The following is a 27,993-nucleotide window of genomic DNA, read 5'->3' on the forward strand; positions in this document are numbered from 1 at the left end:
TGCTGAAAAGAGCCCGGAATTCAGAAATAAATGTAAAGGTCCTTTACTTCTTTTTGTTTTTTCCTGAAGGATACTCCTCAAGAAGCACCTTAAAGGCATCTACAGCTCAGTCTGAGGCATTCAGGACTGCAGAAAACCAGGAAATTGCTCCAACTGCCACACTGTCACCTGTGCTGCCCTCTTTTTTCTTACCAGGGGGATCCCATGTACAGCAAGAAATCCTGACAAGGTGAGAAATATTAATTCTTCTTTTTTAAATCCTCCTTGTGGTTTTAATTGGTTACGGGTATTATTTGCGTTTCATCCTGAAGTGTTATGTGGTGATGCTGTTTGAACTTGAACAGTCACTGCAATCCATCCTATTGGTAGACGACACTTGTCCCCCATATAGAATGTGTATCAGCTTGCAAAGTGCTTTAGGATCCTTCATGATAAAGGCTGCATATAAATGTCTGATCATTTCTTGTCATGCTTAATTTATTTCTGCTGTTTTGGCAGGTTATTTTTAGAAAAGCATGCCAGTGAATTGGTGCATTTAGAGCTGTCCTTAATGATGGAAGAAATAAACATGATCTGCTACTTTTATGAATCAGCCAAAGCTAAGGAAAAGGAAGAATGTAAAGAAAATTGGGTGAGACTGGTGCTGAGTAAGCCCGAAGTTTTCATTCAGAGTATGACAAATGAGAGTTTTCTTATTTCCTTTCTGAGTGGCTTTCGTTTTTTTCACAGAGATAGAGTATCTCCCATAGCACATGGGAACCTGAAGCTCTGGCCATTTCAATGCAAAACTTGGAGGCCAATGTTTTTAAAAATTGAGGGTCTAAAATTAGGCTTCTATATCTATAGATAGACATCTACTTAAGTGGCCTGATTTTCAATATAAGCCTCAGGGTGCTGAACACCTTTTTTTATATGGAGTTAATGTATGGTGCATATATTTAAAAATCTTGGCTAGAGTTTAATTGATTATTTTCATTTACGTGGTCTTAAGCTGAAGAAGAAGTATCTCTGTAGTTTCAGGGAATGAAGAGCCATAAAGAAATGGATGTGACCAGCGACTGGGACACATTTCTGAAGGAGTTAGCTGAATGCCACCAGTGTGCTGAACAAGCTCTCTATCAGAAGCATTGGAAAGAAATAAAGCAGTCAGGGCTCAGCTGGGATCTAGTAACACCCAAAGACCACTTACGTTCTCTAGATGAAATTCTACATCATTTATCACTGCTTGGTGCTGATTTGCAAATCACAGATTCCCACATCAGATATGTCACTAAAAAAAAAGATGTGAGTTCAAGGGTCTTATTTACATAACTGTAAGTCAGTTATCACTTTAATAGTTTGTTCTTTTCTCTGTAAAAAAGCAGGTTCTGGATTTGACTGCATGTGTCAGAAAAACATGATTTGAATTCTCAGCCTTTAGTTTTGCCAAACAGTAATTTTATTTCTGATCCAAAAATTAACCCCATCACAGACAACAATTTGTGGAAAGTATTTGATGTATTTATGGTACAATGAGGTAAATCCATCCACAAGATAATCTGGTTGTGGAATGAACTTCTATGTTTTTTACATTGAAAGCTCTCAGCATCTTAGTCTCTTTTACTCAACAGGAAGCACAGTCTTTGGAAGCAGAGCTAGCTACAGACTCAGCAACTCAAATATTACAAGCTTCAGCAGTCAAAATAGTAAAGCTAGAAGTTATGAAACAAGTGTGTCTCTATAGAGTATTGGATCTCTATAATGAACTTCAGGTATATCCCATTCATTATCCCTCCACTTCGCTATCCTCACATGAGAAGTTAATGCCAATTTGCTAAGGTCTGCATGATACCTTGAGAATATAAAATGCTACATGAACATGCTAAGGCTCATTCAAATTCAGACCTTTTCCAGTCAGAGTTCGAAAATATAAAGGAGACTTGAATTGTTTAGAATTCAGCTACAAAAGGATAAAGCTCGCTGCACCTCACAGCCACATTGCTGTCACAAGCTAAGCACAACAGGTGCCATTTTCAAAGTTACAAATAGGACTTAAGTACCCAGATCTCTGCTGTTCACTGGGAGCTTGGTGCCTAATTGCCATTTGTGCCTCTAAAAGTTTTCCCCAACTTCCCAGATCTCTCCACACAGATTTTCCTCAGTATGATTCCTGTCTCTGGGGTTCATATCTGCACCCGAGACAATCACGTCTTGTTGCCAGTTGCCAGTTAGAGGCAGCAGGAGTTTCCTGGGAGAATTCCTGAGACAGCTACTTGCTGACAAAAATACTATCAGAACTATTTTTATTCATTATAATGTAATTGTATTACAGTAGTACCTTATGTCCCCATAGTGCTACCTACCATGTATACACAAAGTAAACAGTCCTTGTCTTGGAGAGTTTATCTGAAATAAACAAGACAGAAAAGAGAGACAGGAAGTATCTATCCCCATTTTACAGATGGAAAACGGTGGCACTGAGAAATTAAGTGACCCACACATAGTCTTTAGCAGAACTCAGATCTAACCCAGATAATCCTGATTCCCATGCCTTAACCACAAAACCATCTTCCCTCCTTCTAAAGCCAGGCATGTTTGGGGCGTGATTTGCCAGGCATGTGCAAAGTTTGAGCTACTCCCTGACTCCTTTTGTAGTGCCATTTACATCTATGCTTATTCCACATTTAGGAGTTCATCTACACACTGTGCATGCTTACTGTGTACACATAAATTCACAAAACATATTCTGCACCCTGATCCTCTTCAATCAGAAAGCGTGGGATAGAATGTGCATGTCCACAGAGGGGGGGTTACAGTATAATGTACTCTGCCTCATGAGTTACACAACTCAGTGCTGGAAACAAAATGTTGAGTGTAGCAGCCAAGGAACATTTATTTTTCCATATCACTATGTTTTCTCTCTTAAGAGACAGACCTGTCCAGAAGGTGTGTTAAGGATTCTGAACACTTTACACTATAGAGCTACAGGAGAATCTGTGGCCCAAGAGGTGGCCCAGATTACTGAGAAGCAGCAAATGGAGAGAGCTGTGGCTTTTCTCCAGAAGTACCACAAAGAAGGGGACTTACTTATTGGTGTAAAGGAAGAGTCAGCGACTGAACTGAGGAATATGCAGACACAGTTCAGACTGGAGCTTCAAATCCAGACAGAAGAAAAGGTACAATTGCTATTGTGTTAATCTCTCTCTGTTTATGCTGCTTTAAAGTAATGGGAAAGCACATGTATCTGGCCATTGTGTCAAATGTAACGTTGTCTGTGGTTTGCAAACATTTGATTCATGTATTATCCACACAAAAAAATGGTAACAAGGATTGTCCAGCTCCATCAGGTTTCTATATTTAGTAAGAGTGAATTCTGCAGGGCTTTTAACTGTATAGATTCCCTTGTCCTTCAGTACAGTTAATTTATTTTTTTCTGTGACTGCTATGTTCAAACTTTTGCCGGCAGAATTTGAATACTTCAGAGCACTCAGTAATTTACAGGGAACCTAGTCTTAAAGAGTTTGCAATGTTTTCTTCCTAGGTGCAAGCCAAGGAAATGCAAGTGATCCAGGAGGCTGAAAGACAGGAGTTACCAAATCATATTGAGCATGTGGCATATTTTATCCTATCTCAGAGACACTTGCGGCAAACAGTAATAGTGCTACAAGACAGCTGCAGATTTCAAAAGGCAGACTTTTGGACACAGTCTGAAGAAAGAAACCTGTGCGAGCTTGTCATAGATGTAAAGCCCTTTTTTGTTGTTATATTGCATGTGTTTATGTTTTAGGAGTTGTATGATTTATTAGTAAATAGTAAATATGGCAGGCGACCAGCTTGGCTTAATGGTGAAATCCTAGCGGATCTTAAACATAAAAAAGAAGCTTACAAGAAGTGGAAGGTTGGACATATGACCAGAGGAAGAGTAAAAATATTGCTCGGGCATGTAGGAAAGATATCAGGAGGGCCAAATCGCACCTGGAGCTGCAGCTAGCAAGAGATGTCAAGAGTAACAAGAAGGGTTTCTTCAGGTATGTTGGCAACAAGAAGAAAGCCAAGGAAAGTGTGGGCCCCTTACTGAATGAGGGAGGCAAGCTAGTGACAGAGGATGTGGAAAAAGCTAATGTACTCAATGCTTTTTTGCCTCTGTTTTCACTAACAAGGTCAGCTCCCAGACTGCTGTGCTGGGCAACACAAAATGGGGAAGAGATGGCCAGCCCTCTGTAGAGATAGAGGTGGTTAGGGACTATTTAGAAAAGCTGGACGTGCACAAGTCCATGGGGCCGGACGAATTGCATCCGAGAGTGCTGAAGGAATTGGCGGCTGTGATTGCAGAGCCCTTAGCCATTATCTTTGAAAACTCGTGGCGAACGGGGGAAGTCCCGGATGACTGGAAAAAGGCTAATGTAGTGCCCATCTTTAAAAAAGGGAAGAAGGAGGATCCTGGGAACTACAGGCCGGTCAGCCTCACCTCAGTCCCTGGAAAAATCATGGAGCAGGTCCTCAAAGAATCAATCCTGAAGCACTTAGAGGAGAGGAAAGTGATCAGGAACAGTCAGCATGGATTCACCAAGGGAAGGTCATGCCTGACTAATCTAATCGCCTTTTATGATGAGATTACTGGTTCTGTGGATGAAGGGAAAGCAGTGGATGTATTGTTTCTTGACTTTAGCAAAGCTTTTGACACGGTCTCCCACAGCATTCTTGTCAGCAAGTTAAGGAAGTATGGGCTGGATGAATGCACTATAAGGTGGGTAGAAAGCTGGCTAGATTGTCGGGCTCAACGGGTAGTGATCAATGGCTCCATGTCTAGTTGGCAGCCGGTGTCAAGTGGAGTGCCCCAGGGGTCGGTCCTGGGGCCCGTTTTGTTCAATATCTTCATAAATGATCTGGAGGATGGTGTGGATTGCACTCTCAGCAAATTTGCGGATGATACTAAACTGGGAGGAGTGGTAGATACGCTGGAGGGGAGGGTTAGGATACAGAAGGACCTAGACAAATTGGAGGATTGGGCCAAAAGAAATCTAATGAGGTTCAATAAGGATAAATGCAGGGTCCTGCACTTAGGATGGAAGAATCCAATGCACCGCTACAGACTAGGGACCGAATGGCTCGGCAGCAGTTCTGCGGAAAAGGACCTAGGGGTGACAGTGGACGAGAAGCTGGATATGAGTCAGCAGTGTGCCCTTGTTGCCAAGAAGGCCAATGGCATTTTGGGTTGTATAAGTAGGGGCATAGCGAGCAGATCGAGGGACGTGATCGTTCCCCTCTATTCGACACTGGTGAGGCCTCATCTGGAGTACTGTGTCCAGTTTTGGGCCCCACACTACAGGAAGGATGTGGATAAATTGGAAAGAGTACAACGAAGGGCAACGAAAATGATTAGGGGTCTAGAGCACATGACTTATGAGGAGAGGCTGAGGGAGCTGGGATTGTTTAGTCTGGAGAAGAGAAGAATGAGGGGGATTTGATAGCTGCTTTCAACTACCTGAAAGGGGGTTTCAAAGAGGATGGCTCTAGACTGTTCTCAATGGTAGCAGATGACAGAACGAGGAGTAATGGTCTCAAGTTGCAATGGGGGAGGTTTAGATTGGATATTAGGAAAAACTTTTTCACTAAGAGGGTGGTGAAACACTGGAATGCGTTACCTAGGGAGGTGGTAGAATCTCCTTCCTTAGAGGTTTTTAAGGTCAGGCTTGACAAAGCCCTAGCTGGATGATTTAACTGGGACTTGGTCCTGCTTTGAGCAGGGGGTTGGACTAGATGACCTTCTGGGGTCCCTTCCAACCCTGATATTCTATGATTCTATGATTCTATGATTTTTTTCAAGGATTGTTTCCTTTCATAGAAATGTGCGGCTCCAGATTACAGGATATCATATCGTCATTTCTGTAACAATTTACACATGCCAAACTGTACCTGAAATCTTCTGAAAAGTAGTATGGTTCACTGTATATGATGTAGGTTTGGGATTCAAGATATCTCCGGTCTGTTCTCAACTGTAACGTGCTTTGTGCCCATGAGCAAGTTACTTTGGGCCAGAGTTTCAAGTGTGGCTTCTAATTCTGGGTACCCAATTAGAGATGCCTAAGAGGTAACATTTTCAAAAGTGATTTGAGAGCCTAAATCCCATAGAAATGAAATGTGATGTAGGCTCCAAAGTGCCTAAATCACTTTTGAAAGTGGGACTTACACTTCTAAATCATGTAGGCACTTTTGAAAATTTTACCCCTAGTTGTTATTTATACCTGGCAACCCCAACAGTGTGCAAGTGTTTTCAAACATAAGAGAATACATGATCCCTATCCCACTAAGCTCACAGCCTAAACAAACAAACAGAGGATGCGGGAAGGGGCACAACATATATACAGTTATGTTAACAAATATATATATATATGATGTGTAAACTTGTCTCAAATTACTCATTAAGCTCGTCATTGGCATCAACAAACTTCCCAAGATGTATTGGAAACTGTGTGAAAAATAACAAGCTATCATTTTAAGTGTGAGGGATTTTTTTATCCTAACTGCAGGATAAGTAGTTTTGAGGGAAGCCTTGTGATCTGGATTGTCTGAATCAGCTTATAGACAAATAGCCTAGAATAAGATGGGGTGAGCTGTGCCTCTCTGTTTAAGGGAGTAGCCTGCTTTGTCTCTCTCTGGTTTTGGGTCTTGTATGTTGTCATTCTGAATTCTAAGAAATAAAGTAGTGTTACGTTGCAACCTTCCAGCATGAGGGTTTGTTCGTATCTAATTTTTCTGTGTGTAAGCTGTGAACATCACACTTCTCATAGGCACTATGGCAGCTGGGGGGTCATCAGGAGAGATCTGAATGTGGAGGAGGTAGTAGCCTCTCAGATAAACTTAGGAAAGTTCTAATTTTGAGAAGTGCTGAGCGCTCACAGCTGTTGTCTTTACCTGGAGTTGTGCATGCTAAGCACTTCTGAAAACTAGCCCCTAAGGCTGGGACTGTCAAATGAGTCTCAATGGGAGTTAAGCTCCTACCTCCTTTATTTTTATTTAATAATTTATTTATGTGTAGATTTATGTCAGGCTCCTTTGAAAATCCCAGCCTAGGTTTCTACACACCCAAAAATGGAGGTATCCACAATTAGAAACCACTTATGCAAATGCAGGCCTCCACCTCAGTTAGCCCATCTATGACATGGAGACAATAATGCTTTCTCACCTTTGTTAAACATTTAGAGATCTATGGACAGAAGGTGCCATATAAGTGGTAAGTATTATAATCTGATTCCAATTGTGCTTGATAGAATTTTGGAAGATCCTGCAGTTCCTATACCTTTCTGTAAGTTCTCAGTGAGCTGGCTTCTAGAAACTAAAATGACCAATAAAAGGAGCAGGGTGTTTTACTTATGTTCCATGTTATGGATGCTGTGGAATATTTGAGGTAATGGTGGGTGGCTGTATCCATGTAACACATGGGCCTTTTGTGTTTCAGGGATTATTGGTTGATGATGATATGAAGGGCATCATCATTGAAAGATAACATAGAGTACAAGCTTTCAGGGCTGGAGTTGAAACAAGCTGCCAGATTATTACAACTGAGAGAGAGACAGTTTTTGGAAATAACCAAATGTCTGAAAGACCACTCTTTGAACAAGGTAAAATTGAAAATAAATTATCTAATGATAATAACCAAAATATCCACTCTCAAGTTCTGTTTGCTTCCAACATTTTTCTTAACAGCCAATACAAAGTTCTTAGTAACATCTTGGCACCTAACAATAGAATGCATGCGATAATTTGAAATGAGCACAATTGTTTGTGCAGATCTGGTTTTGTATAGCTTTATATTGAGCCATGGCTCTATTTAAAACTTTCAACTTGTGAGAACAACAATCTAAATGGATCAGTATCAATTATGTTGCACTGGGCTTCAAATAACCAAAACTGTTGAGGGGCTTATGTTCAGTTTTAGAGTCAGGGACGGGTGGTCAGAGCTTCTAGGTTCTAGACCCCGAGTTGCCACTGAGTTCCTGCGTGGTCTCTTACAAGTCACTTCATCTGTCTGTGCCTCTTCTTCTTAGCATATGCGCAGCGTGCCTCAAGTGGCACGTGACCAGGATTCATCACTGAATTTGGTCCAGTAGTTGGATCATTAGCTTCCCTGGCCCGGGCCAGGTACTGACAGGGAGCACAACATGAACGCTGATCCATACCCCGCCTTTCTGTGCCTCCTTTAATATGTCTGTAGAATGGCATTATAATATCTTGCAGAAATATTATAGAGACAAGGTAGATGAAGTGAATCTTTCGTTGGACCAACTTATAAAAAAAATATTACCTCAGCCATCTTGTCTCTCTAATATCCTGGGACCAACAAGGCTACAACAACACTGAAGACAACTTACAGGGATATTGTGAGTCTGCATTAATTTATTTTAACAGAGCACATTGAGATCCCTAAATGAAAGAAGCTAAGCAATTATCTTTGTTACTGTTATATAATAACAACATTCTTTCTGTGAATAAAATTCCTGTTTTTCTCTTTTTTGCCTTTCTGTATGTATACTCTGCAGCCTGTGGATGAAGCTGGCTTCACAGCCAATGATCTACAGGAATTCAGAAAGCAGAAAATAAGGGGGCTGAAAGAACAGCTCAAGATCTTCTTGGGTGATAAAAGAACTAAGAATACTTCAAGCAATCTTGATCCACTACAGGTAGAAAAACAGCAAATTCTGTATCTTTTCAAACTGAATTGATTGCACCACATGCATGTCCAGGAGTGTAATGATACCTAAGTAACAACTGCAGCCTATATAATATAGATTATACTGTATACTATGTTGTTGTTTTTATATATCCCCTTTGGGCTTAATTCAATCTGATCATTTGGTAACAGAGACTTAAAGCTTGTGATGCTGGAGTTCAGATACTTGTGGCAAGCCCTCAACTGCGCAGGCTACAGTGGGTCATGATGATGCTTACTGCCTCCTTTCTTCCATACCCCCACTTATTGCTCTGGGAAGTGAGCCATGCTTATAATAACTAGCTGCACATCTACCCTCAAAATAGGACTTCAGTGGTGCATGTGCCTTGTCCTGGCCATATACACATGACTGACTTCTACCACTAGAGAACAGAGACATTGACATGTGGGAAGAAAAGTTCGGGCCTTTCTACTCCATGGCGCCTCCTTCTCCTTTGAAGGGAAACACACGGATTTTCTGTCATTGGTTGTCCCATCTCTAGTAATAACCATTCTCACTCTAAATAGTGCTGCTTCACACTTGCTCACTCCCTGCCTTTTATTGGCCCTGATTGTATACAGTGCTTCTAAGTTCTGCCCCATAGCCTAAAACATTAGGGAAAGTGAGGGCCTCCTACACAATCAACATGTGTAGAGGCCACATTTTTTTGAAACTGGCTCAGAAATAAAGGGCCAAGCCAGATGTGTTTGAATAGAGCTGTATCAACCATCCTCATGACATAATGGTAATGAATTAGCTCAGAATCCCCCCGTATCTGTCCCAGACAACATGATACAGATTTGGATGTCACAGTGGCTCCATTACATCATCATACAGTCAGTTAATGCTTGAATTATAAACTCCAGTTTAAGGGTGGGGGCAGGTATTTCATAGTTTAAGAAATCTAGAGGAAAACTATCTTAACTGCCAATAAGCAGAAGTATTGTGGTCATCAGTGGTAAAATTTTTACAGGAAGAAACATAGGTGTTTGACAAAAAAACGTTCTTCCCTGCAGATCAAAAAATCCACCTTTAAAAGTGAAGATAAAATACTTAAAGGGAACGTTATCTGGGAGATTTTCCAAGCAAAGCAGCTGCAGCTGGAAGAGTCTCACCAATGCCAAATATTAGATGAAAGAGTGAATCTGCAGGATCAGCTGGATCATGGAGAGCTCAGGAGCTGGATGAAGGATGTATGCCGTAGTCCCAAAATATGCATTTTGCAGTATGACAACATATGCAGTGGAAATCCCCCATAGGGAGTTCTTAGATACTTAAGTTTTAAAGTTCTATATCCCTTAGAAACGATGATGATGATGGATGCTCCAGAAATGCCATAGATAGATAATTTTATGATTACCATGTATGGATGAATGAAATTTGCAGAAAATAAGTGGGTTACAGTAGTTGGTAATTGTCCATAAGTATGGTTATGAAATTCATCCATATGCAGAGTGATAGTATGATGGTTCTGAGGCGCAGATATATGTCTTATAGCATGCTATACAGAGGGAGTTTCTAACATACTTTGAGAGAGCCTGAAGCCTTATACCAGGGTAGTGTCCTATGGGAGAGTCTTATGGAGCGTGAGATTGTATTTCCCAGAGATCTCACCCATTATGTTTTACAAACATTTACATTTTTCTCACAATTCTTGTTAGAAAATGATGAGAAACACAATGAAACTGTGGCCTTCCTGCAAAAGGCTTTTCACCCCAGGAGAACTGAGAGGAAGGCTAGAGCAGGCAGAGAAGAAAAAAGAGAAGCAGCAAGAAAACAGCCCTCCATCATCTGTAGCTGCATCCTTATTGGCCAAAGAGAAACCCAGCCAGGCAGAAGACCAGGTTCTCTCTCTCTTAGCAGAGAGTAGGTCTGATTTTTCAACAGAAAATGTAGCTGATCCATAACTCCTCGTTGCAAGTAATGTGTATCCTGGGTGTTATTGATGCTTTTGTAATGAAATAAACATTCAGATCACAAGTACAGTACAGGATGAGTGAGATGTTATGTGATCATCTGAAGAGATGCCAGTCTCTCAGCTCTCGGCGTAAGGGAAAAAACACATGGGCATTCTTGGAAATTAAAAACTAAACAGAGTTTAGATTGAACTGGACTGGCAGAATCTGCATGACTTAAGATTTAGGTGTGAGAATGCACAGTTGCTTGGATGCCAGAAGTATCTATGATACAAATAAATTAAATATTTAACCAGGGTGTGGTTCACTCACCTCCATAGAGTTGAACTGAATCACCAAATTTTAGAAAGGTTCCCTTCGCACCTGCCATAGGAGAAGTTAACAGGGACTTGAGGGGTACCAGGGTTTCACCTTCCTTGGAACAATGAGCAGAGTTCATTCATTAGGATTGGGGGAATGAATCATTCAAGACCAATTGCCTATGGTTCCAGGGACCACTAGGCAATACACTAAGTCTTTCCTGTCTTCTCCTTGTTCCCTCTTTAGAGAAGATCCAGTCATTTGTATTCATTCATCAATTACAGGTGATAGGAGTTAGCATAATCTCATAAGTACAAATAAATGGTCCAGATGATATAAAGTCCTTTTCTCTGTGTCACCTACAGTCTGGAATATAAGTAAATAGGGTAAGAGATTGGAAACAATTGCAAGGCACAAAGGCCCCTGAGTGCAGCAGCATATGCAGATTCAGCTAACAAATAAGAATTTGGAATGTACCATTCAGTCAAACTGGCCCCAGTGCACTCGTGTCAGCCCTGTCAGGAACCTTATGCACTTTCCAGGAGTGGTTCAAGATCCATCAATCATCAGAGCTCCACACAAGGATATCCCACCCCATCCTCTTGGTAGACTCTGATCCACTCCTGTATCTTTAATCTTCCCAAGTGAGAGAACCCAGTCAAGAAATCAAGATTTGGCCATCTTAAAACTAGTTACTAATAAAGTGACTCTAGATTATAAATAGAAAAATCATAGCTCGATTATGGAATAAGAGAAGGAATAATTATGTAAAGCAAGTATGAGCATCTCTACAATTTTTTTTTTGAGAATTTCACTAACACATGTATGTTGGCCTCATAGATGTCAAGATACTGAAGCAAACTGAACAGTTGTTGGCATCAAGGATTATTCTCCTGAATCCCCAGTTCAGGTCACCTCTTCTGTGTGGTAAGCCCTTTACACAGTAGACTACTGTTAAGTCAGTAAATCTGAATAATATAGCCCCCTGAGAGTCATATACTTCCTTCGGTGTAATTCCATCCATGCTACATCATTTTGTATCAAACGAGTATCCTATGACCTTTGTGTGATGCTTCCCTATCTACAAAAAGTAGCCATGGTGTAGACAATAGTTACATAAACACATGAAGCTAAATTTTGCATTCCTTAATTATCAAAACTCCCATTAATATGATAGGAAACAGAATTTGGTCCTCTTATAGAAAATCATTTTTAATATATTTAAAATGTTTTAAATCAAATTTCTTTTCTCTTTTCATCAATCAAACTGTATCATTGACAAACAGAGTGCCTTTAATAAAAAATTTAATAAATTGCCAGGAGTATTTTCTAAGCACTCTAAGCAGGAGCTGTGGAAAATAAGAGATATTTATTTTACCCATTTTATTCATAACAAACACTGCAGAGAAGAGAATTCTCTTTTCAAGTTATATTAAAATCTCTTAGTAACCAGCACTTATATTTGGGCAAACAATTAAATGGGTTTCTCAACCCTGCACCAGTAAATTGTTTTATTCCAGGATATGAGTTTACTGTTTGCCTCATGCACACACTGTAAAAGACAGTTATTTTTCACAGTTACATTCTTATATTTATTTGTGTAGATGATGATAAAGCCAAATATATGAAATCTTCTCCACTTCTCACTCTTCTGAAAGATGTGAATGACCAGCTCCAAGCTCATGCAATGGCAGTTGGGCTTCTGAAAAGCCATCTGCCGGAAAAAGGTAAATTTCCTTCACTTCTGTTTTTAATGTACATTTTTAGCACAATTCAGTAAAACATTGGGAGATATCTTTCTATATAAGGTTTCAGAGTAGCAGCCGTGTTAGTCTGTATTCGCAAAAAGAAAAGGAGTACTTGTGGCACCTTAGAGACTAACAAATTTATTTGAGCATAAGCTTTCGTGAGCTACAGCTCACTTCATCAGATGCCTTTGTATATAAGCTTAGAGTTGGCCACTACTCATATGTATTGGGATTAACTCATCTTCAGCAGGGCAGATGTCCTAATGTCACTTACGTTTATTCTGTGGTGGAAGAATGGACTAATGGTAAATATAGGGGGATCTGAGAGTTTGGGGTCAATTCCTGCTTTTGCCAATGACTTACTCTGTGACCTTAGGCAAGTCATTTAACCTCTCGGTGCCTTGGTTGTATAATAACACTTACCAGTTTTACTAGATGGGATGAAATTTGGTTAGTTGTAAAGCTTTTTGCACTTTGAGATCCTTGGATGGAAGGCATGATACATCAGAGTTGCTTTATTTCCTATTAAACATCGATGCTATAAACATTAGGAGAAGTTATCCAACTTATCTGTATGTATATGTATATATATATATCTTACTATATGTTCCATTCTGTGCATCTGATGAAGTGGGCTGTAGCCCACGAAAGCTTATGCTCTAATAAATTTGAAGGTCTCTAAGGTGCCACAAGTACTCCTGTTCTTTTTGTGGATATAGACTAACACGGCTGCTACTCTGAAACCTGTAGTAGATCATTCACTGACCAATTATGTGCTTAACAAGCCTTGGGCTTTTTTCTAATACAGGGGTAAGTCTGGTCATGTTTTAAGTAAATCTGAGGGCATTGCTGCAGATCTAGCCATCTTCTCTTTGTGACACAGGTTACATGCATAAAGTGCTCTTATTATTTACCTTTTAACGACTCTCATTCTTTCAAGTAAACAACTTACTTCATTTCTCTCTAACAGGAACAGAAAGATTCCACTGACTAGGGCTAAATAATCACAATGTATAATGCAGAGTCTGAGTGCAAATGTAATAGCCCCAGAATTAAATAAAACAACAGTAATAAATAGATAATAGACAATTGGGTATTTTATTCTATATAAGTTCTTACGCCATGCTCATCACCACAGCATCTGAGTGCCTTCCAGTAATGCATTGAAGGATGTGACTAATATCTGTCACATTCTGTTTTCTTTCATCCTCTTACCAGGAGAGAAGAGTATGCGGTGGAATTGTCTAGTGTGTTTTGTTGTTGTCTTTGTCATTTCTATTACTAAATGTTGTATAAATAGTCCAGAAATGTGGTGTGTGTCATTTAAAAGTGTTTGCAATGAAATCAGTCTTGCCCAGAAAGCTCCACCTGCACATTCTTCTTGTCCCTTAATATTTCATGATAAAAGAAAATGTACATTGGAGCTAAATACAAACGTAAAACAAAAATAAGTGAGTCTGTTGAAATGCTGTTGTTCTCTGCAGACAGAGGAAGTTCTTTTCAGGATATATTGGATGCTTTGATGACTCACAAAGGTGAACTAATACCTGTTCATCCCCCAACACTTTCTGCAAGAGAGTTTGTAATATACCAATATGGCATCTCCATTCTCCAGTTTCTCAGGCCTCATATCAATGTAAGTTTAATATACTACAAGAAAATATTTCCATTCTCAGAAGGAAGCATGCATTTGTAGAAAAGCACCAATAAAACCAGCAATGGACTGCAGGAAACCCATCCATTGTAGGTGAAGGATGGATAGAGAATGCTCAGTGAGTAAGAGATTCAAAAGAGTCAAAGCCGTGTTTCAGCTACAGTAGCTTGGAAGAATGGCTACGGTACTGGACTGGATCTCAGGGGATTGTGTTCAATTCCTGCCTCTGCAACAGACTCTTTGTGGGACCTTGGTCAAGTCACTTGATCTCTTTGTGTTTCAGTTCCACTATAAAATGGACATAATACTTCCTTTGTCTGTCTGGCTTTTAAACTTTGATACAGGGGATCTCCTAGGCCTGCTTTTCCCCAAAAACTTAGGTTGACTTAGCTCAGGGTTGGGAAAAATTTAATTGTGCAGCATAGTTAGATCAACCTATTGTAGATGCAGCTACAACCTCTTGAGGGGGTGAATTTACTACAGTGATGGAAAAAACCCTTTTATCCCTGGACTAAGCGTCTACACGACAGAGCAACAGTAGTGTAGCTGCAGCTGGACCACTGTAGTATTTGTAGTGTAGACATACCTTTATATCTGTCTTTGTACAGCACTAGCACAGATCTTGGTTAGGGCTTCTAGAAGCTACTGTAATACAATAAATAAATAATAATAATGGTGTGCTAACCACCAGAGCTGCTGGGCTCAAGTACCCTTTGATTTATTTAATCAGAAAATTGGTAAGATGAACTCCAGTGATATGCTGGGGACATTTTAAACACTCTCCATTTTCATGCACTATTTGTTGGCTCTGCTTCTATTGAAAATCAAAGCTGACATTTAATTTATATCCCAATAATCCATCTGACTTTGAAGATATGAAGTACATACACATTTTTACAGAAACAATTATTTTTCCCTTTAGGCTCCAGAAATTAACCTGTGTGTTGCCTCCAGCATACCTCTCAGTAACACCACAGGCAATGCCTTCCAAAACTCTTTCTATCATCAGGTATGTCAGTTTAGATCCTTGTCACCATCCTCAATATTTTCAGATCTATTACATTTTGTGGATTAAGGAGTGAAATGCAAATACACTTCATATTTATCAAGTCATGGAACATTTGATTCCTTCTAGGAAAAGATTGCTTAACCAAGAAACAAAAAATGTCACTGTGAAAGAACCACCTCTCATCTGCCAGTGATATGTCCCAGTTAGTGTTTGATGTAAAGCTTATTGAGTTCTTTAAGATAGTGGTCAGGGGACTTTGTGTCATAGATGGGTCATACTCATAGATATACAATAATTTTACCAGCCCTCTGAAACTAACAACAATCAGTTTCAGTTTTCGAAAGAAACCTTTTCAATTCAGATTCTGCCACCCTTACTCACATTGGGTAGTACCTTACTCTGCAACTAGCCTTGATTGAACTCAGTGGAGTAAGAGTGCTATGAGTAAAGGGGACAAAATCTGACCTGTAACTACTACTTATTTCTATATAGGGATTCTGAGGGAAGAGGTGAGGTTTTGTATCACGGTATAGTTGGGGAAGAGGAAATTCCCTAGAAGTCTTCACACCCACTAAAATAATCTGAAAGTGTGTTTCTCATGAGAGAAAAATGTCAGGGTACACACCAGCCTCTCCTGAATAAAACCTTTTAATAGTTGCACTTTCTGGCAGTTGTGCATATGTTTATCCCCAATGGACTCTAAATAGTCTGTCCAATGTCCGTGAAAGTAGCAGCCCAACTGTAAACATCACCTCACATCTCTAATGCTGTCTTGTTGTCTCTGCTCTGGATATTTTTATTTCCTTCTCAGATTTCAGAGAACAAATTATTCATTTTAAGAGAGTATCTGGGTTGTGTGGGCAGCTTCATTCTGCTGCTGGTGCACTGTCTGGCTCACATCACTGCTGCTGACCTCAGCCAAGACTCCAGCCCTGCGTTTCAGAGACTGTTTTATCAGGTATAATGATACACTATATATCCAGTTACATTAAGGCATGAACTCTTTGCAAAGATTTACCTTATTAAAACCAGGGCTCTCTTTGGCACCTTATGGTATTGCTTGGAATAATAAGCAGTAAGGAGGGAGGTGAGATAAGATGCTTACCTGTTGACTGCAATGCAAACAAGTCTTTGGGTTTCCTGGAGAACATTAATAACATAACATATGACGATCATGCTGGAGATGCTATCAACAGAATGCTGGAAAAGCATCCAAAGAACACTGCTTCAAACTACCTGGCACCGTATTGTAAACCAGCAGAAAGCTCCAAAGCAATGTATACTCATCCCTTCAATACAAACACTGATTCAGAAATACCTGCAACATGCTTCTGTCATTGGGTGGTAGCGTTGGGGACAACTATATTTCTAGCAACCTACTGCTCAGTGCAAGGAAGTCTCAAGTGGTTGGGGAAACATATGCAGAGTTCTGAGCTGTGGTAGCACTGGAAAATAGTACCTGCATATTGCCACTCCTGGCCCAGAGAGTTTAGCCGCTATCTAGATTTGTGTGTGTGGGATTCAGCTTGGGCCACTGGAGATTCATAGAATCCAAGGCCAAACAGGTCCACCGTGATAACACAGGCCATAGGACTTCTCCAAAATAATTTTTGTTTGAAGTTAGAATTTTTTTTTTAAATAATCCAATCTTGATTTAAAAATTGGCAGTGATGGAGAAATCATCACAATCCTTGGTAATAATTCCAAAGGTTAATTACTCTCAGTTAAAAATTTAGCCTTATTTCCAATCTGAATTTGTCTAGCTTTAATTTCCAGCCATTGGATCTTGGAGATACCAGTTATCAACCCAGATATCACCTCGGGCACACAAATAGAGAGGAGATTCCCCAAAGGACTGCCTGGTGCTCATGCAAAAGGTTGGACTAGCAGCGTTGCCCAGATCCCAGCACAGTGCAAGTACCTTACACGCAACTCTGCCAGTTCTGCTCCTGCCTGACCTGATATTCTAATCATGAGTGTCTCCTAAAGAGACACTGTTAAGAATGCCATATTAACCCACATTGTGTGGTGCATTTGTGATCTGCACACACGTTCTCCAAGGACTAACTTAAAGCAAATAAACTCATTTCTTTTGTGATTTGAATCTAGGCTTCCGGAGCTGAAAAGTTATTGTTCTAAACCCTTGTCCATCTACTCTCCTTTTCCTCTCCCTTCTCCTTGTTAATTATTACTTTTATGAATGTTAGTTTTAAATATTTCTTGGACAAATGCATTCAGGTTTTTAAAAATAATTTATCTCCATGTCTAGGCACTAAAGGCCTGTCTCAGTGAAATGTTCTCCCTTAGACTCCAGATGTCAGCAGTTCTCCAGGACAATAAATCCTCTGTGAAGATAAGTGAGATTCTGCTGAAGGGAGAACCATTCTCTGAGGAGAAATTAAATCTCATCTCTCAGCTCTCAGCTGCAAAAGTAAAATCCTCCAAGGAGATCAAGGCATCAGAGGAGGTAAGTAGAAAGGTTATGAACCCTGATATGTTTCAGTGTCCCCAACCTTCTTACTGCTTCACAGACTGGAATTCTAAATCAGATCTTAAACTCACATTTCCCACATCATTGCTCACTAAAATCAGCCTTGTGCAGAGGGCCAGCACTAGTTCTAGGCACCATTTAAGCTCTCAGGTGGGACTTAAATTGTGCTCAGTTTTGGCTCTGCACAGAGGTGAATTTCACCCTAAATGCTGTACATATTCAATATAGTCAGAGGACTGCTCAGTGCTGAGCTTGCTAAGACATCCTTAGGGTTAGGGTTAACAGCAGTGGAACTAACCAATTGTCCAATCTGTACGCTGGGTTTATTTAAAGCTACTGTCACATAAATTTCAGAACTAAAGCAAGCAACAATGTCCCAAAGGCAGACAAACCCCTGCTGCATTCAGTATTTAAAAGAATAAATGTGACATCTTAGCATTCAAGTCATGCAACTGAACCATAAACACACTGTAAATCATATGAAGCTTCTAACCCCAGCAACTTCCTTTTGTTTTCCATGTCAAATAACCTTTGCTGGCGGACTTTCATTAAGAATATTTGCTCAAAAAAAACAAAAAAAAACCCCAATATAAAGGTCTCCTTCTATCCAGTTTTCTACCGGAGTAAATAAGGCCTGTCACAACATCTTTGACATGGTTGAAGGGCTGTTGTATTTCAAACAAGCAGTGGATGAAATCGTCAGCTGGTCAATTGCAGTCGCTGGAGCTATGCTGACTTACAGCCACTAAGGATCTGGCCCAGTATTTTTTAAAAGGAATGGTAAATTCCATTCATCTGCTTGCTTAGCATCTTAACATCCCAAGTTACATTCTGAATGGACAAACCTGCAGGGATTAACTAGAATGACTCAGGTTTCGTTAGACGTAGAGATATAGCAGGGTTACGGAAGAGAGAATCATTGTTTCTGTTGCAAGTCTTCTTCAGACTGCCTCAAAAGCCGACATTTCATCTGAAAATGTTTTGGGTGGGAAGGAATTCAGAATATCCCAGGGCAGTGTAAAAAGTGATGTCTGAAGATAAACTTCAGACAGAGTCCATAAAGGGCTTTTAAAACCAATGCCGACGTGTCCTCTCTTTGTATCCTTATCATCTGGTGCATGAAGAGGAACAGGAACCTCTTACTCCATACAAATCTTGAGAACTTGCTGAAGAATAAACCATCTGTAAAGAAGAAAGAGTGTTTCACCCACATCTCAGCGGGCAGGAAAGAGAACTACTTTGGTGCAAGGATAAGGTGAGAATGATTTTTAGATGTTTTAATAAGTGCCATGCAAATAATCTCAGTGTTCTGGAACAAAGCAAGTCTATTCCAAGACCCCTCATTTGGTCCTGCCCTCACCATGTGATATGGATCTGATCTTCTGTGTCTGAGAGTCTCAGACACAATGGGATGAATAAAGAACAGCAGGCCAAATGCTCTGCTGGTAGAACTTCACTGACTTACAGTTCAACAGTGAACATGCCGCAGCAATTCTGGGCTCTGAATTTCAAGTCTAAGTCACAAAAAGTGACTTGTCAACCTTTTCCTTTGTTTCTCTCCATCCTCCCACCAATGTTTTATCTAGATTAAGTTTCTGCCAAATAGTCCTCATCCTAGTCCCCCGCTCCATGGCAGAAGCAGGGATATTGCTTTAGCTGTGGCAATTCTGTGTCTTATTTTAAGTCATAAGCATTTGCTTCTATTGCTTCAGCTCAGAAGAGGAAAGCTGCTCTTACTTCAGCCTTTCGGAAGTGGAAGATAAGTTGGATACATTAACTGAGGAGTTGGTGAAAGTCATAGAGGAAGAACATCGTTTTTTAAAATATACAGCCAGTGAAGATTTGCTCTTTGGTCAGTTTGAGATAATTAGTTTAAAAAAAGACTGTTTGGTAAAGCAAATGGAAATATTAGAAGGGAAAATAGCAAAAGGCAGAGAGGTTTCTAAGTAATATTAACAACAAAGGAAAAAAAAGTGACTTACTTCAAGCTTGGCTTTACACCAAGCAAAAAAAAAAAAAAAAAAAAAAAAAAAGTTTATTCCAAGACAGGTGCATTGTTTGTTTTCCTCTCCTCCAAACTCACTCATTATTAAATCTGATTTAAAAGAATGTAAGGTACCTTAAGAGACAGGACCCAAGGCTAATCAACTCCTTGATTTCTTCTGAAATATCCATTAATAAGCAGTCAAGATATCTTGGTTATTGTCATTGCACAAGCATGTGAAATCTCCATTAACTGTCAACTTAGCAAAGGAATGCAGGTGGGGTTTTAAAACAGAACTCCCCTCAGTTCTGTTTTAACCACTAAAAACATTGAAGAAGACAGTCACACTTATCCATAGCCTTTAAACTTATAGGAAGACAGTTTCCTGTCCCATAGAAATTCTAATTCTGAAAGGTGCTGAGTACCTCTCGCTTAGATTTACTTCAGTGTGAGCTGAAGGCTAGAGCCTCAAAAGGTATCTAAGCTCCTAGCTTCTGGGCTCAAGTGCCCTCAACTCCTTGCAGGGTCAGCCCCTAATTTACACTGGTGTGATACAAACAAGAATATGAAGGAAAAGGAGCAGATGGCATCACACAGGAGATCAGCAACACAGAAGAGCATTTTGTATATGGATTTGAATGAGATTTGTTTCTGTTGCAGTGGTTGTGAATCATTGACTGTCTCTGCTCTAAAACGGTCAAACAGCTGACACAACTGTATCCAATTGCTTCTATATTCTTAATTGGGTGATTTGATTGTAGTGTCCTATTAAAATATACCTTTTTAGAGTTCCTAGATCAAACTAAACTGTAATTTATAAATTGCATTAATTTGTGAAGATGCAAACAAGTTTTTGAAAACAAAAAAACCTGAACAGGTCAGAACTGAAGTGGCATGTGTCCCTGCTCTGAAGTGTACTACAGAAGTGAAGGAAGCATTGCACTGGCATTCCCAGCTACTGTAAGTAAATCACCTACCAGACTGAGATTGTTAATTTATTGGATAGTTTCCTGAAGCACTCTGTTAGATTGCTGTTAATATATTAACTCTGTAGGCCCCTTGAGGACTTAAATAGAAATACTGCCCAATTTACAACAAAAGATGGAGTCTCCCTACCTTCTGTGGAGGGATCAAGTGGAGCCTATTAATCAACAGCAAACTTTGTTTCAGAAACAATTGCATGACTAAAAATATATGTAAAAGAAAAATCTATGCATAGATGAGAGTCAAGGCCAGTGTCTATCCTTGCTGCACACACCAAAGAAACACTATGTAATAAGCAGGATTTGTTTTGGTTACATTTGAGCACAAGAAAAGGACCCTCCCAGACATCTGGGAGCTGCAGGAGAATTCCAGATCAAATACAGGATTTTTTTTTGGCTGTAGCTGTGATAGAGAGGTAGGCTTCTGCGTTATCTCCACCACAAAGCATGTTTAGGTCCCATATACTTGTCTACTGGTCATTAAATCTCTTAAAAAAAAATACAAATTTCTGGTGAGTTCTATCCTAAGAAAATATCAGTTTAGGATGATCTTATAAAGAGCTTTCAGTAGAGGAGGAAGACTCTTTTGGGCATTCACCATTCACACACCTGGTGATAAATCACAAATGCAATATTTTTAAAAACCACAACTAAGTTTATTAATCTCCATGTTTCCCTTTTTAAGTTACAAAATAGAATTACTAGTTTTCAGTGTCTCTTATTCAGACCAATATAAAATACTTAAAAGTTTAATAAAATCTTTACATTTCAGGTCCATAAAATTAGGGAGAGAGAGAGAAATAAAACAGACAGGAGAAGGCAGAATTAAGTGCTTTTTTGTTTGGATTGGTTTTGTGGAAACATCAAGCTTCCTACCACAGAGTCCAGTATTTTACTGACCCATAAGAGCCAGGTCAGAGTGGTACAGGCACTGCTCTATCGGTTGGTATTCACCCAATGATATCGATCCGTCGAGGTCCCAGAAAAAACAGCTGTGGCCAGTAGCATTTGAAGGCCCTTGTGGCTGGGGATAGTAAACACTTGCCTGATGAAGTCCAGTGGTTGTGTAGTCTTCTTGTGAGGATACCGAGACCATGGTTGAATGGGCAGCTTGCAGTAGTCACTGAACTAAGAACAAACCAATGAGAAGTCCTTGTAGCACCTTAGAGAGACTAACATTTATTTGGGCATAAGCTTGTGTGGGCTAAAACCCACTTTATCAGATGCATGGAGTAAAAAAAAAAAAAAAAAAAAAAAAAAAAAAAAAAAAAAAACAAAAAAAAAATACATATTGTAGCACATGGAAAGACGGGAGTTGTCTTACCCAGTGGGGGTAAGGGGGGGGGGGGGACACGGGTCAGTGCTAATGAGACAATTCAATTACAGTGGAAGTAGCCTATTCTCAACAGTTCACAAGAAGGGGTGAATAAGAATAGATTAGAGATTTGTATTGAGCTTGGCCTCAAGTTCCTTCTCAGGTATTACAGTTAATGTAGAGATAAAGTCACTGCTTATTCATGCACATTTGTTGATTTGGAGTGACAGGAGGATCAAGAGCAGTACAGGTGTCTACAGCGGTACTGACAGAAGAACTCGAGTGGGATAGCTTGGTCAGTCTTCCCCAGTAGGTCATATTATAGGCCAGACACTAGCTGTTTCCTCCTTTAGAGGAGGAAAGGAGGAGGCTAGGATACACCACCAGCATCTTACCTGATAGACACTGTTTGGATTGCTGACTGTAGGGATAGCTTTAGCTTCCTTGGTATAGCCCTCCTCATCTGAGGAGGTGCCAGAATGATAATCGGAGGTTGCTTTGTCAACAGCGTGGCTGATGCGTTGAGAGAGTTCTCGGTCGTCCTCAGAACCTTCAAAGTGAACGACCGTGAAAGGCAGATTCTTCTCACCATACCTAGAGTGGGGGGGGGGGGGGGGGAGAGAAGAGAGAATGTGTTTGCGCAGTTTACTGCATAATACAGCTTAGCACTAATACTGTAGAGGTCCACTGCTATTTACTCACCGACCCACAGGTATGACATACCTCTTTATGGTAGAACCCCAGGCTTTTAGTATTCTGCTATTCTTTCCCATTAGTGGCAAGAGGTCACCATTACCCGTTTGTGTCTCAGCAAGATACTAATTCAGGCAGTTCTGCTGTATTCTAGACTGAAGAGATTCCTCTGTAGGAGGAATCTCCTACAGGGGGGTTGGTGAAGAGTTGTAGTCTAGCCCTAAAACTTCTCTACTGGCAATGTTAAAGTGCTGCCATGGCAGCACTTTAACATGGCTTGTTGAGTTGCAGCAGAGCACTGGGAGAGTTCTTTCCCAGCACTCTTAAAAAAAAAAAAAAAAACCACAAACAAAACCCACCTCCACATGGGGCGTGGCTCCCAGCAATGGTGCATTGTCTACCCTGGCGCTTTACAGCGCTGAAACTTGTAGCACTTGAGGGGGGGGTGTTTTTTCACACCCCTGAGCAAGAAAGGTATAGCGCTATGAAGTGCCAGTGTAGGCAAGCCCTTAGTTTGAGAACTTGGAGCCAGCACCAGTCCCCTGAGAGTTTAGAATAGAACAAAGTGAACCTTCTAATTATAAAAAGAAAGGGAGTACTTGTGGCACCTTAGTGACCAACAAATTTATTTGAGCGTAAGCTTTCGTGAGCTACAGCTCACTTCATTGGATGCATTCAGTGGAAAATACAGTGGGGAGATTCACACACACACACTGGGTTTTATCATACACACTGTAAGAAGGAAGTTTCAGAGTAGCAGCTGCGTTAGTCTGTATTCGCAAAAAGAAAAGGAGTACTTGTGGCACCTTAGAGGCTAACAAATTTATTTGAGCATAAGCTTTCGTGAACTACAGCTTCCGATGAAGTGAGCTGCAGCTCACAAAAGCTTATGCTCTAATAAATTTGTTAGTCTCTAAGGTGCCACAAGTACTCCTTTTCTTTTTACTGTATGCAGTGTAGCTGTGGACAGTGAGGAGAGCAAGGATGTAACAGTCACCTGAGTTCAGGCCTCACCTGCAGCACACATCAAATGGATCAACCCATATGGTGATCTCTCTTGGCAAGCCAAGGTTATCAAAGTCCACATTACTCTCATAACAAGCTTGTTCCAGTACAGGATCTCTTGTCTGATGTTTGTTTAGCCGTATACACCTAGAGAGAGAAGAAATAAGGGAGACTATTATGCCACAGGGCTTAGGTTTACTGCAGCTAACTCAAATGCTATTCGCACATCAAAACCCTTAGGTCAAGTGTGGTGGTATTTTAAATTCAGATTATCTGGGCCCCAAGGGCTATTCAGGCTGAAGCCTGAGTTAGCACAAATCAGTTGCCAACACAACCATTGTTGCTCGTTTGTTATTTTGCAGTGTAGCCACTTTCACTCAAGTGGAGATTAACTTGAGTTAACTCTGCCATGAGAGCAAGCCCTCAGTTATGCATGCATTCTTATCAAGAAATCATTAGCTTCCCTAAGCGTGCAGCCAGCCTGCATTACCACATCTACTCTATTCCTTGGCCATTCATTCCTCCTATCAAGCTTGACAGGAAGAAAAAGTTCTTCATAAACCTTCTTCAGCTCATTGCTTTTTCAGCATTTGCCTCATTTCCTTTACTACAGCCTGTATTATTATTCCTGGAGTAGTTCCTACATCTTTACATGGATGTTCCCAGAGCCTTACATTCTGTCTATTCCAGCTTGCTAGACACTGGTCCCCTTTTTACCATAGCACCAAAAGCACAGGGCCAAGTCTGTTACCTGAAGGCTTGTCCCCTAGATGGGTTGTCTAGGTACCAGTGGTTCTTATACTTTTCAAATAGTATTGTTGTCAGCTTAGCTGCAAATTTCTCAGTTTTGTGCTTGCTCAGTTTGTCTTGCTTCTTCACCAGCCTTGTGATAAAAAAGACTGTGGCAGCAATTTCATCTTTCATTTTCTTTTTTAATCTGGAGTGCAGGAGGATGTACTAGCTGTTAGACCATCACTGGAGAGAGAGAGAGAGAACTATGCTGAAGAAACTCTAACTAGCATTAAGGTACTAATTAAGTTTCAATAAGGGGAGATGGTGTGAGGCCTAGACAAGCAATGCCAAAAAAAAGATCTTAGACATCCTAGAGACCAGGAAGTCACAATGCAGTATTTGGTCACACAAGGCTCAAATATTAAGCAACAGCATGACTGTCCTCTTCATCCTTATTAGCAGAAGGAAGACTTGTCAGTTACACTATTGCCAGCCCCCAGTGTTCAACCTTCATGAATCAGATCCTCCCCCCAAGCCACCATTTTGCTTTAAAGATTGAGATTTTTAAGAAGATGGGGGTTTGATTTTTGAAGCCTTTAGGGTGCACTCAGGTGATTTTTCAAGCTTCTCTGCAATCATGCCAGCTAAATGCATTTTTTAAAAAGCAAAGTTTCAATTACAATTCCAGGAGCTGGATTTAAAAAAAAAGCCACCAAATCTCAAAACTTGTAAGAGTCACAAGTTGTCACCACTATAATTAGTTGTATGAATTAATAATGAAGGATTTTAGCTAGGCTAGTGGTCTCAGTTTATTTAGAGCAATCCAATAGAAAGACTGTCACTCCAAGAATGAGCATTACTTTAACAAGTACCAGTTGTCGGTCTAACGAGCTTATAAACACTAGAGTAGAATACAGGAAAGTTGATATTCAGGTAATCTAGTCTTGCCTAATAAATTGTTCCTGTTTACAGAGAGGTTACCTAGTTATAGATGCTACTCACATTACTCATCACTGAATTATTAAGCACAGTACAAGAATAGATACAGATTAGAGAAATAAAAGACTAGGCAATGCTCCCACCCAACAATTATTTTTGGTGTGCTAGAGTCAAGGGTCAACAACATATATTAGGGAGTTATATCACTTCATTAACCCTCAGTCCACACAGGCTGTGTAGTAATATAGTCCTTTTCCATGCCATAAAAGAGTAAATATTACCTTTAAAATGAACCCTATCCAATAAAAACTGATAAAATTCCAGTTACTTTAAAACTCTCAGATATACTTTAACTACAATAAACAATTCAAAATAGGTTTGACAAAAACTTGTTTGTTGTTTTAGTAAAAAAGCCACCATCACACATACCAACTATCACCTCCTATTCTTACAAGCTGCAATCTTCTACTCAACAATCTTCTGCTTCAGGTGTATATAGAACTAGAACTCAACTAGCTGTTAAGAGTTTAACAACTGAACAGGTGTGTTCCATTATGCTGAGTACAACTTGCTTTCTTCCAAGGCTGTAACACTCTGGATGCTTTTTTCCAGGCTAGAAGAGAGCTCTGTGCAGCTCCTTAATTTGTCTCTTCCATCAACAGGAGTTAATACATTAAAAGATATTATCTGATTCACCTTGTCTCTCTCATATCTTGGGACCAAAGGAGCTACAACAACACTACAAACATTCAAAACTACTGTCAATTTATCTATTTTCAACACCAGTGAGGCTTCCTTTCTGAAGTACGTTTGATTAATTCAGTACTTTCTTCAGTCATGTTTATCTATGTAATACCCATTAATTTTAGTATCTGTGGGGAATATACATAATCAAGAGAAGCAATACCAGATTAAATAATTAATCATTAGTGTTATTCTCTATAACTGCTAACACAGAATTGAAACAGACTAGCTATTTTCCTTGTGTAACCCTGAACTTAGTCATTATATATCTTTGAAAATTGTATTATTCTGCATTTATCATTAAAAATAACATACTGTTTACTTCTATCAATAGTATGTATATTTTATGTTACTTATAATAATTGATATTTTTGAAACACTTGTATAAAGAAGAGCTCTAGAGATTATTTTTAAAGGGTTTAGAAGAAGGCACTTTCTCAAAGGTGAGTCCTTTGTTGTTTAGGAGTTTGGATAATTAGCTAATAGCACATAGAGAAAGAAGCTGATTCTCTTTGTCTGTTTGGGACCTATTGCTATCTCTAAGATGTGCATTGCCATTGTCTGACAGCAAGAAAGGAAAGACTAAGGTAAAAAACAGGTTAGAATAAAAAATGCATAAATATGAAGAAATCTAAGGTCCCAGTCATGCAAAGATCTAATCACTTGCTAAACCTCACACACATGAGTGGTCTCATTGACATCAGTGGGGTTTGTCAGGTATGTGAAGTGAAGCATGTTCCCAAGCCTTTGCAGAACAGGAGCCTATACCTGCATTTTATGCATGGCTTTGTATTTGTGGATTTCTTTTGCCACTTACAAATAACTCCTTGTTTTATACTAATGTCCTCTTGTACCACTTAAAAGGCCAGTGTTTTCAGTTTAAACTCCTGTTATAAAGAGACAGCAATAGAAAAGGAGAAGATAAGCCTCCACTGATTTATCATTTTTCCATTTCCTATTTCTTTCCTGCTTACATACTTGTATGACTTCTATTACCATATCACCTAAGCACATCGCAATAGCTGTGTGGTATAGTCTAGTAGCTAGTGTACTAGAGTGGGACTCAGATTACCTATGTTCTATTCATGGCTGTGCCACTGGCCCATGGGTGACCTTGGACAGGTCATTTCATCTCTCTGTGCCTCAGTTTTTCCATCTTTAAAATGGGGATAATTACACTGACCTCCTTTGTGAAGCTCTTCAACATCTACTCATGAAAAGTATTATGTAAAAGCTAGGTATTATTATCCCTGCTTTATACATGGAGAAACCTAAAGCAGAGGGAAGGGAAATGACTCTTCAGAAAGTCAGTTTTCGAGCCAGGAATTGAACCCCCATCTTCTCTAGCCTAGGTGAATGTTTTATCCACAGCCTTCATTCCAAGGAAATGCCCTGCAATGCATAGAGCAACGTGTGATGACAAATATTGATTTTGTTTGTTATATGGATAAAGCTTGAGTCATTCTTTCTCTTTCACATATAACATAAAATGGCAATAGCTGTCAGTTCAGGGCTTTCTGAAGGATGGTGCTTGACAGCAGGAAACAATTAAAATGTATTACCATGTTGATTTTCCCTAATTCCCTGCAAGTATTGACAGGAATCTATTAGTTCCTTGCTGTGGAGCCCGTAGGGAATTTCACTTTCAGTTGATCCCATGGCACATTACACACCAAAATTTGCACTGGGCAAGGAGTAAGACACTCACAAACAGGCACCTTTAGACACAACTGTCTGTGGCACACTGGACTTTCATGCCAGAGGCCTTAACTGCATTCTAAAGATTAAAA

At 39.9% G+C, this 27,993-nt stretch overlaps 2 protein-coding genes across 2 annotated transcripts; one reads left to right on the top strand and one right to left on the bottom strand.

The window, feature by feature from the left end:
- Positions 1–1,023: 1,023 nt before the first annotated feature.
- LOC122457185 lies at positions 1,024–21,447 on the top strand. Its single transcript, XM_043500762.1, has 16 exons — positions 1,024–1,284; positions 1,611–1,751; positions 2,907–3,155; positions 3,521–3,702; positions 7,466–7,601; positions 8,520–8,660; positions 9,707–9,883; positions 10,352–10,556; positions 11,747–11,833; positions 12,511–12,633; positions 14,139–14,290; positions 15,231–15,317; positions 16,129–16,275; positions 17,587–17,784; positions 18,933–19,063; positions 19,521–21,447. The coding sequence occupies exons 1-16, from the start codon at positions 1,024–1,026 to the stop codon at positions 19,756–19,758; spliced, it is 2,655 nt and encodes an 884-aa protein (XP_043356697.1). The 3' UTR covers positions 19,759–21,447.
- On the bottom strand, positions 21,410–26,089 carry BTG4 (BTG anti-proliferation factor 4). The gene is given in 8 exon segments (XM_038380719.2): positions 21,410–21,746; positions 21,749–21,797; positions 21,800–21,846; positions 21,849–21,903; positions 22,486–22,684; positions 23,798–23,935; positions 24,540–24,763; positions 25,889–26,089. Coding segments are annotated over 7 exon segments (696 nt in total). The 5' UTR covers positions 24,713–24,763; positions 25,889–26,089; the 3' UTR covers positions 21,410–21,711.
- Between the last annotated feature and the right edge of the window lie 1,904 nt (positions 26,090–27,993).

Source organism: Dermochelys coriacea, chromosome 22 (assembly GCF_009764565.3).
Source record: "Dermochelys coriacea isolate rDerCor1 chromosome 22, rDerCor1.pri.v4, whole genome shotgun sequence".
NCBI classification, from domain to species: Eukaryota; Metazoa; Chordata; order Testudines; family Dermochelyidae; genus Dermochelys; species Dermochelys coriacea.

Coding starts and splice junctions, on each gene's coding strand:
- LOC122457185 (XM_043500762.1), top strand. CDS start 1,024: ATGAAGAGCCATAAAGAAATGGATGTGACCAGCGACTGGGACACATTT. Junction 3,156..3,520: donor AAATCCAGACAGAAGAAAAG/GTACAATTGCTA, acceptor TTTTCTTCCTAG/GTGCAAGCCAAGGAAATGCA. Junction 17,785..18,932: donor AGATCAAGGCATCAGAGGAG/GTAAGTAGAAAG, acceptor TGGTGCATGAAG/AGGAACAGGAACCTCTTACT.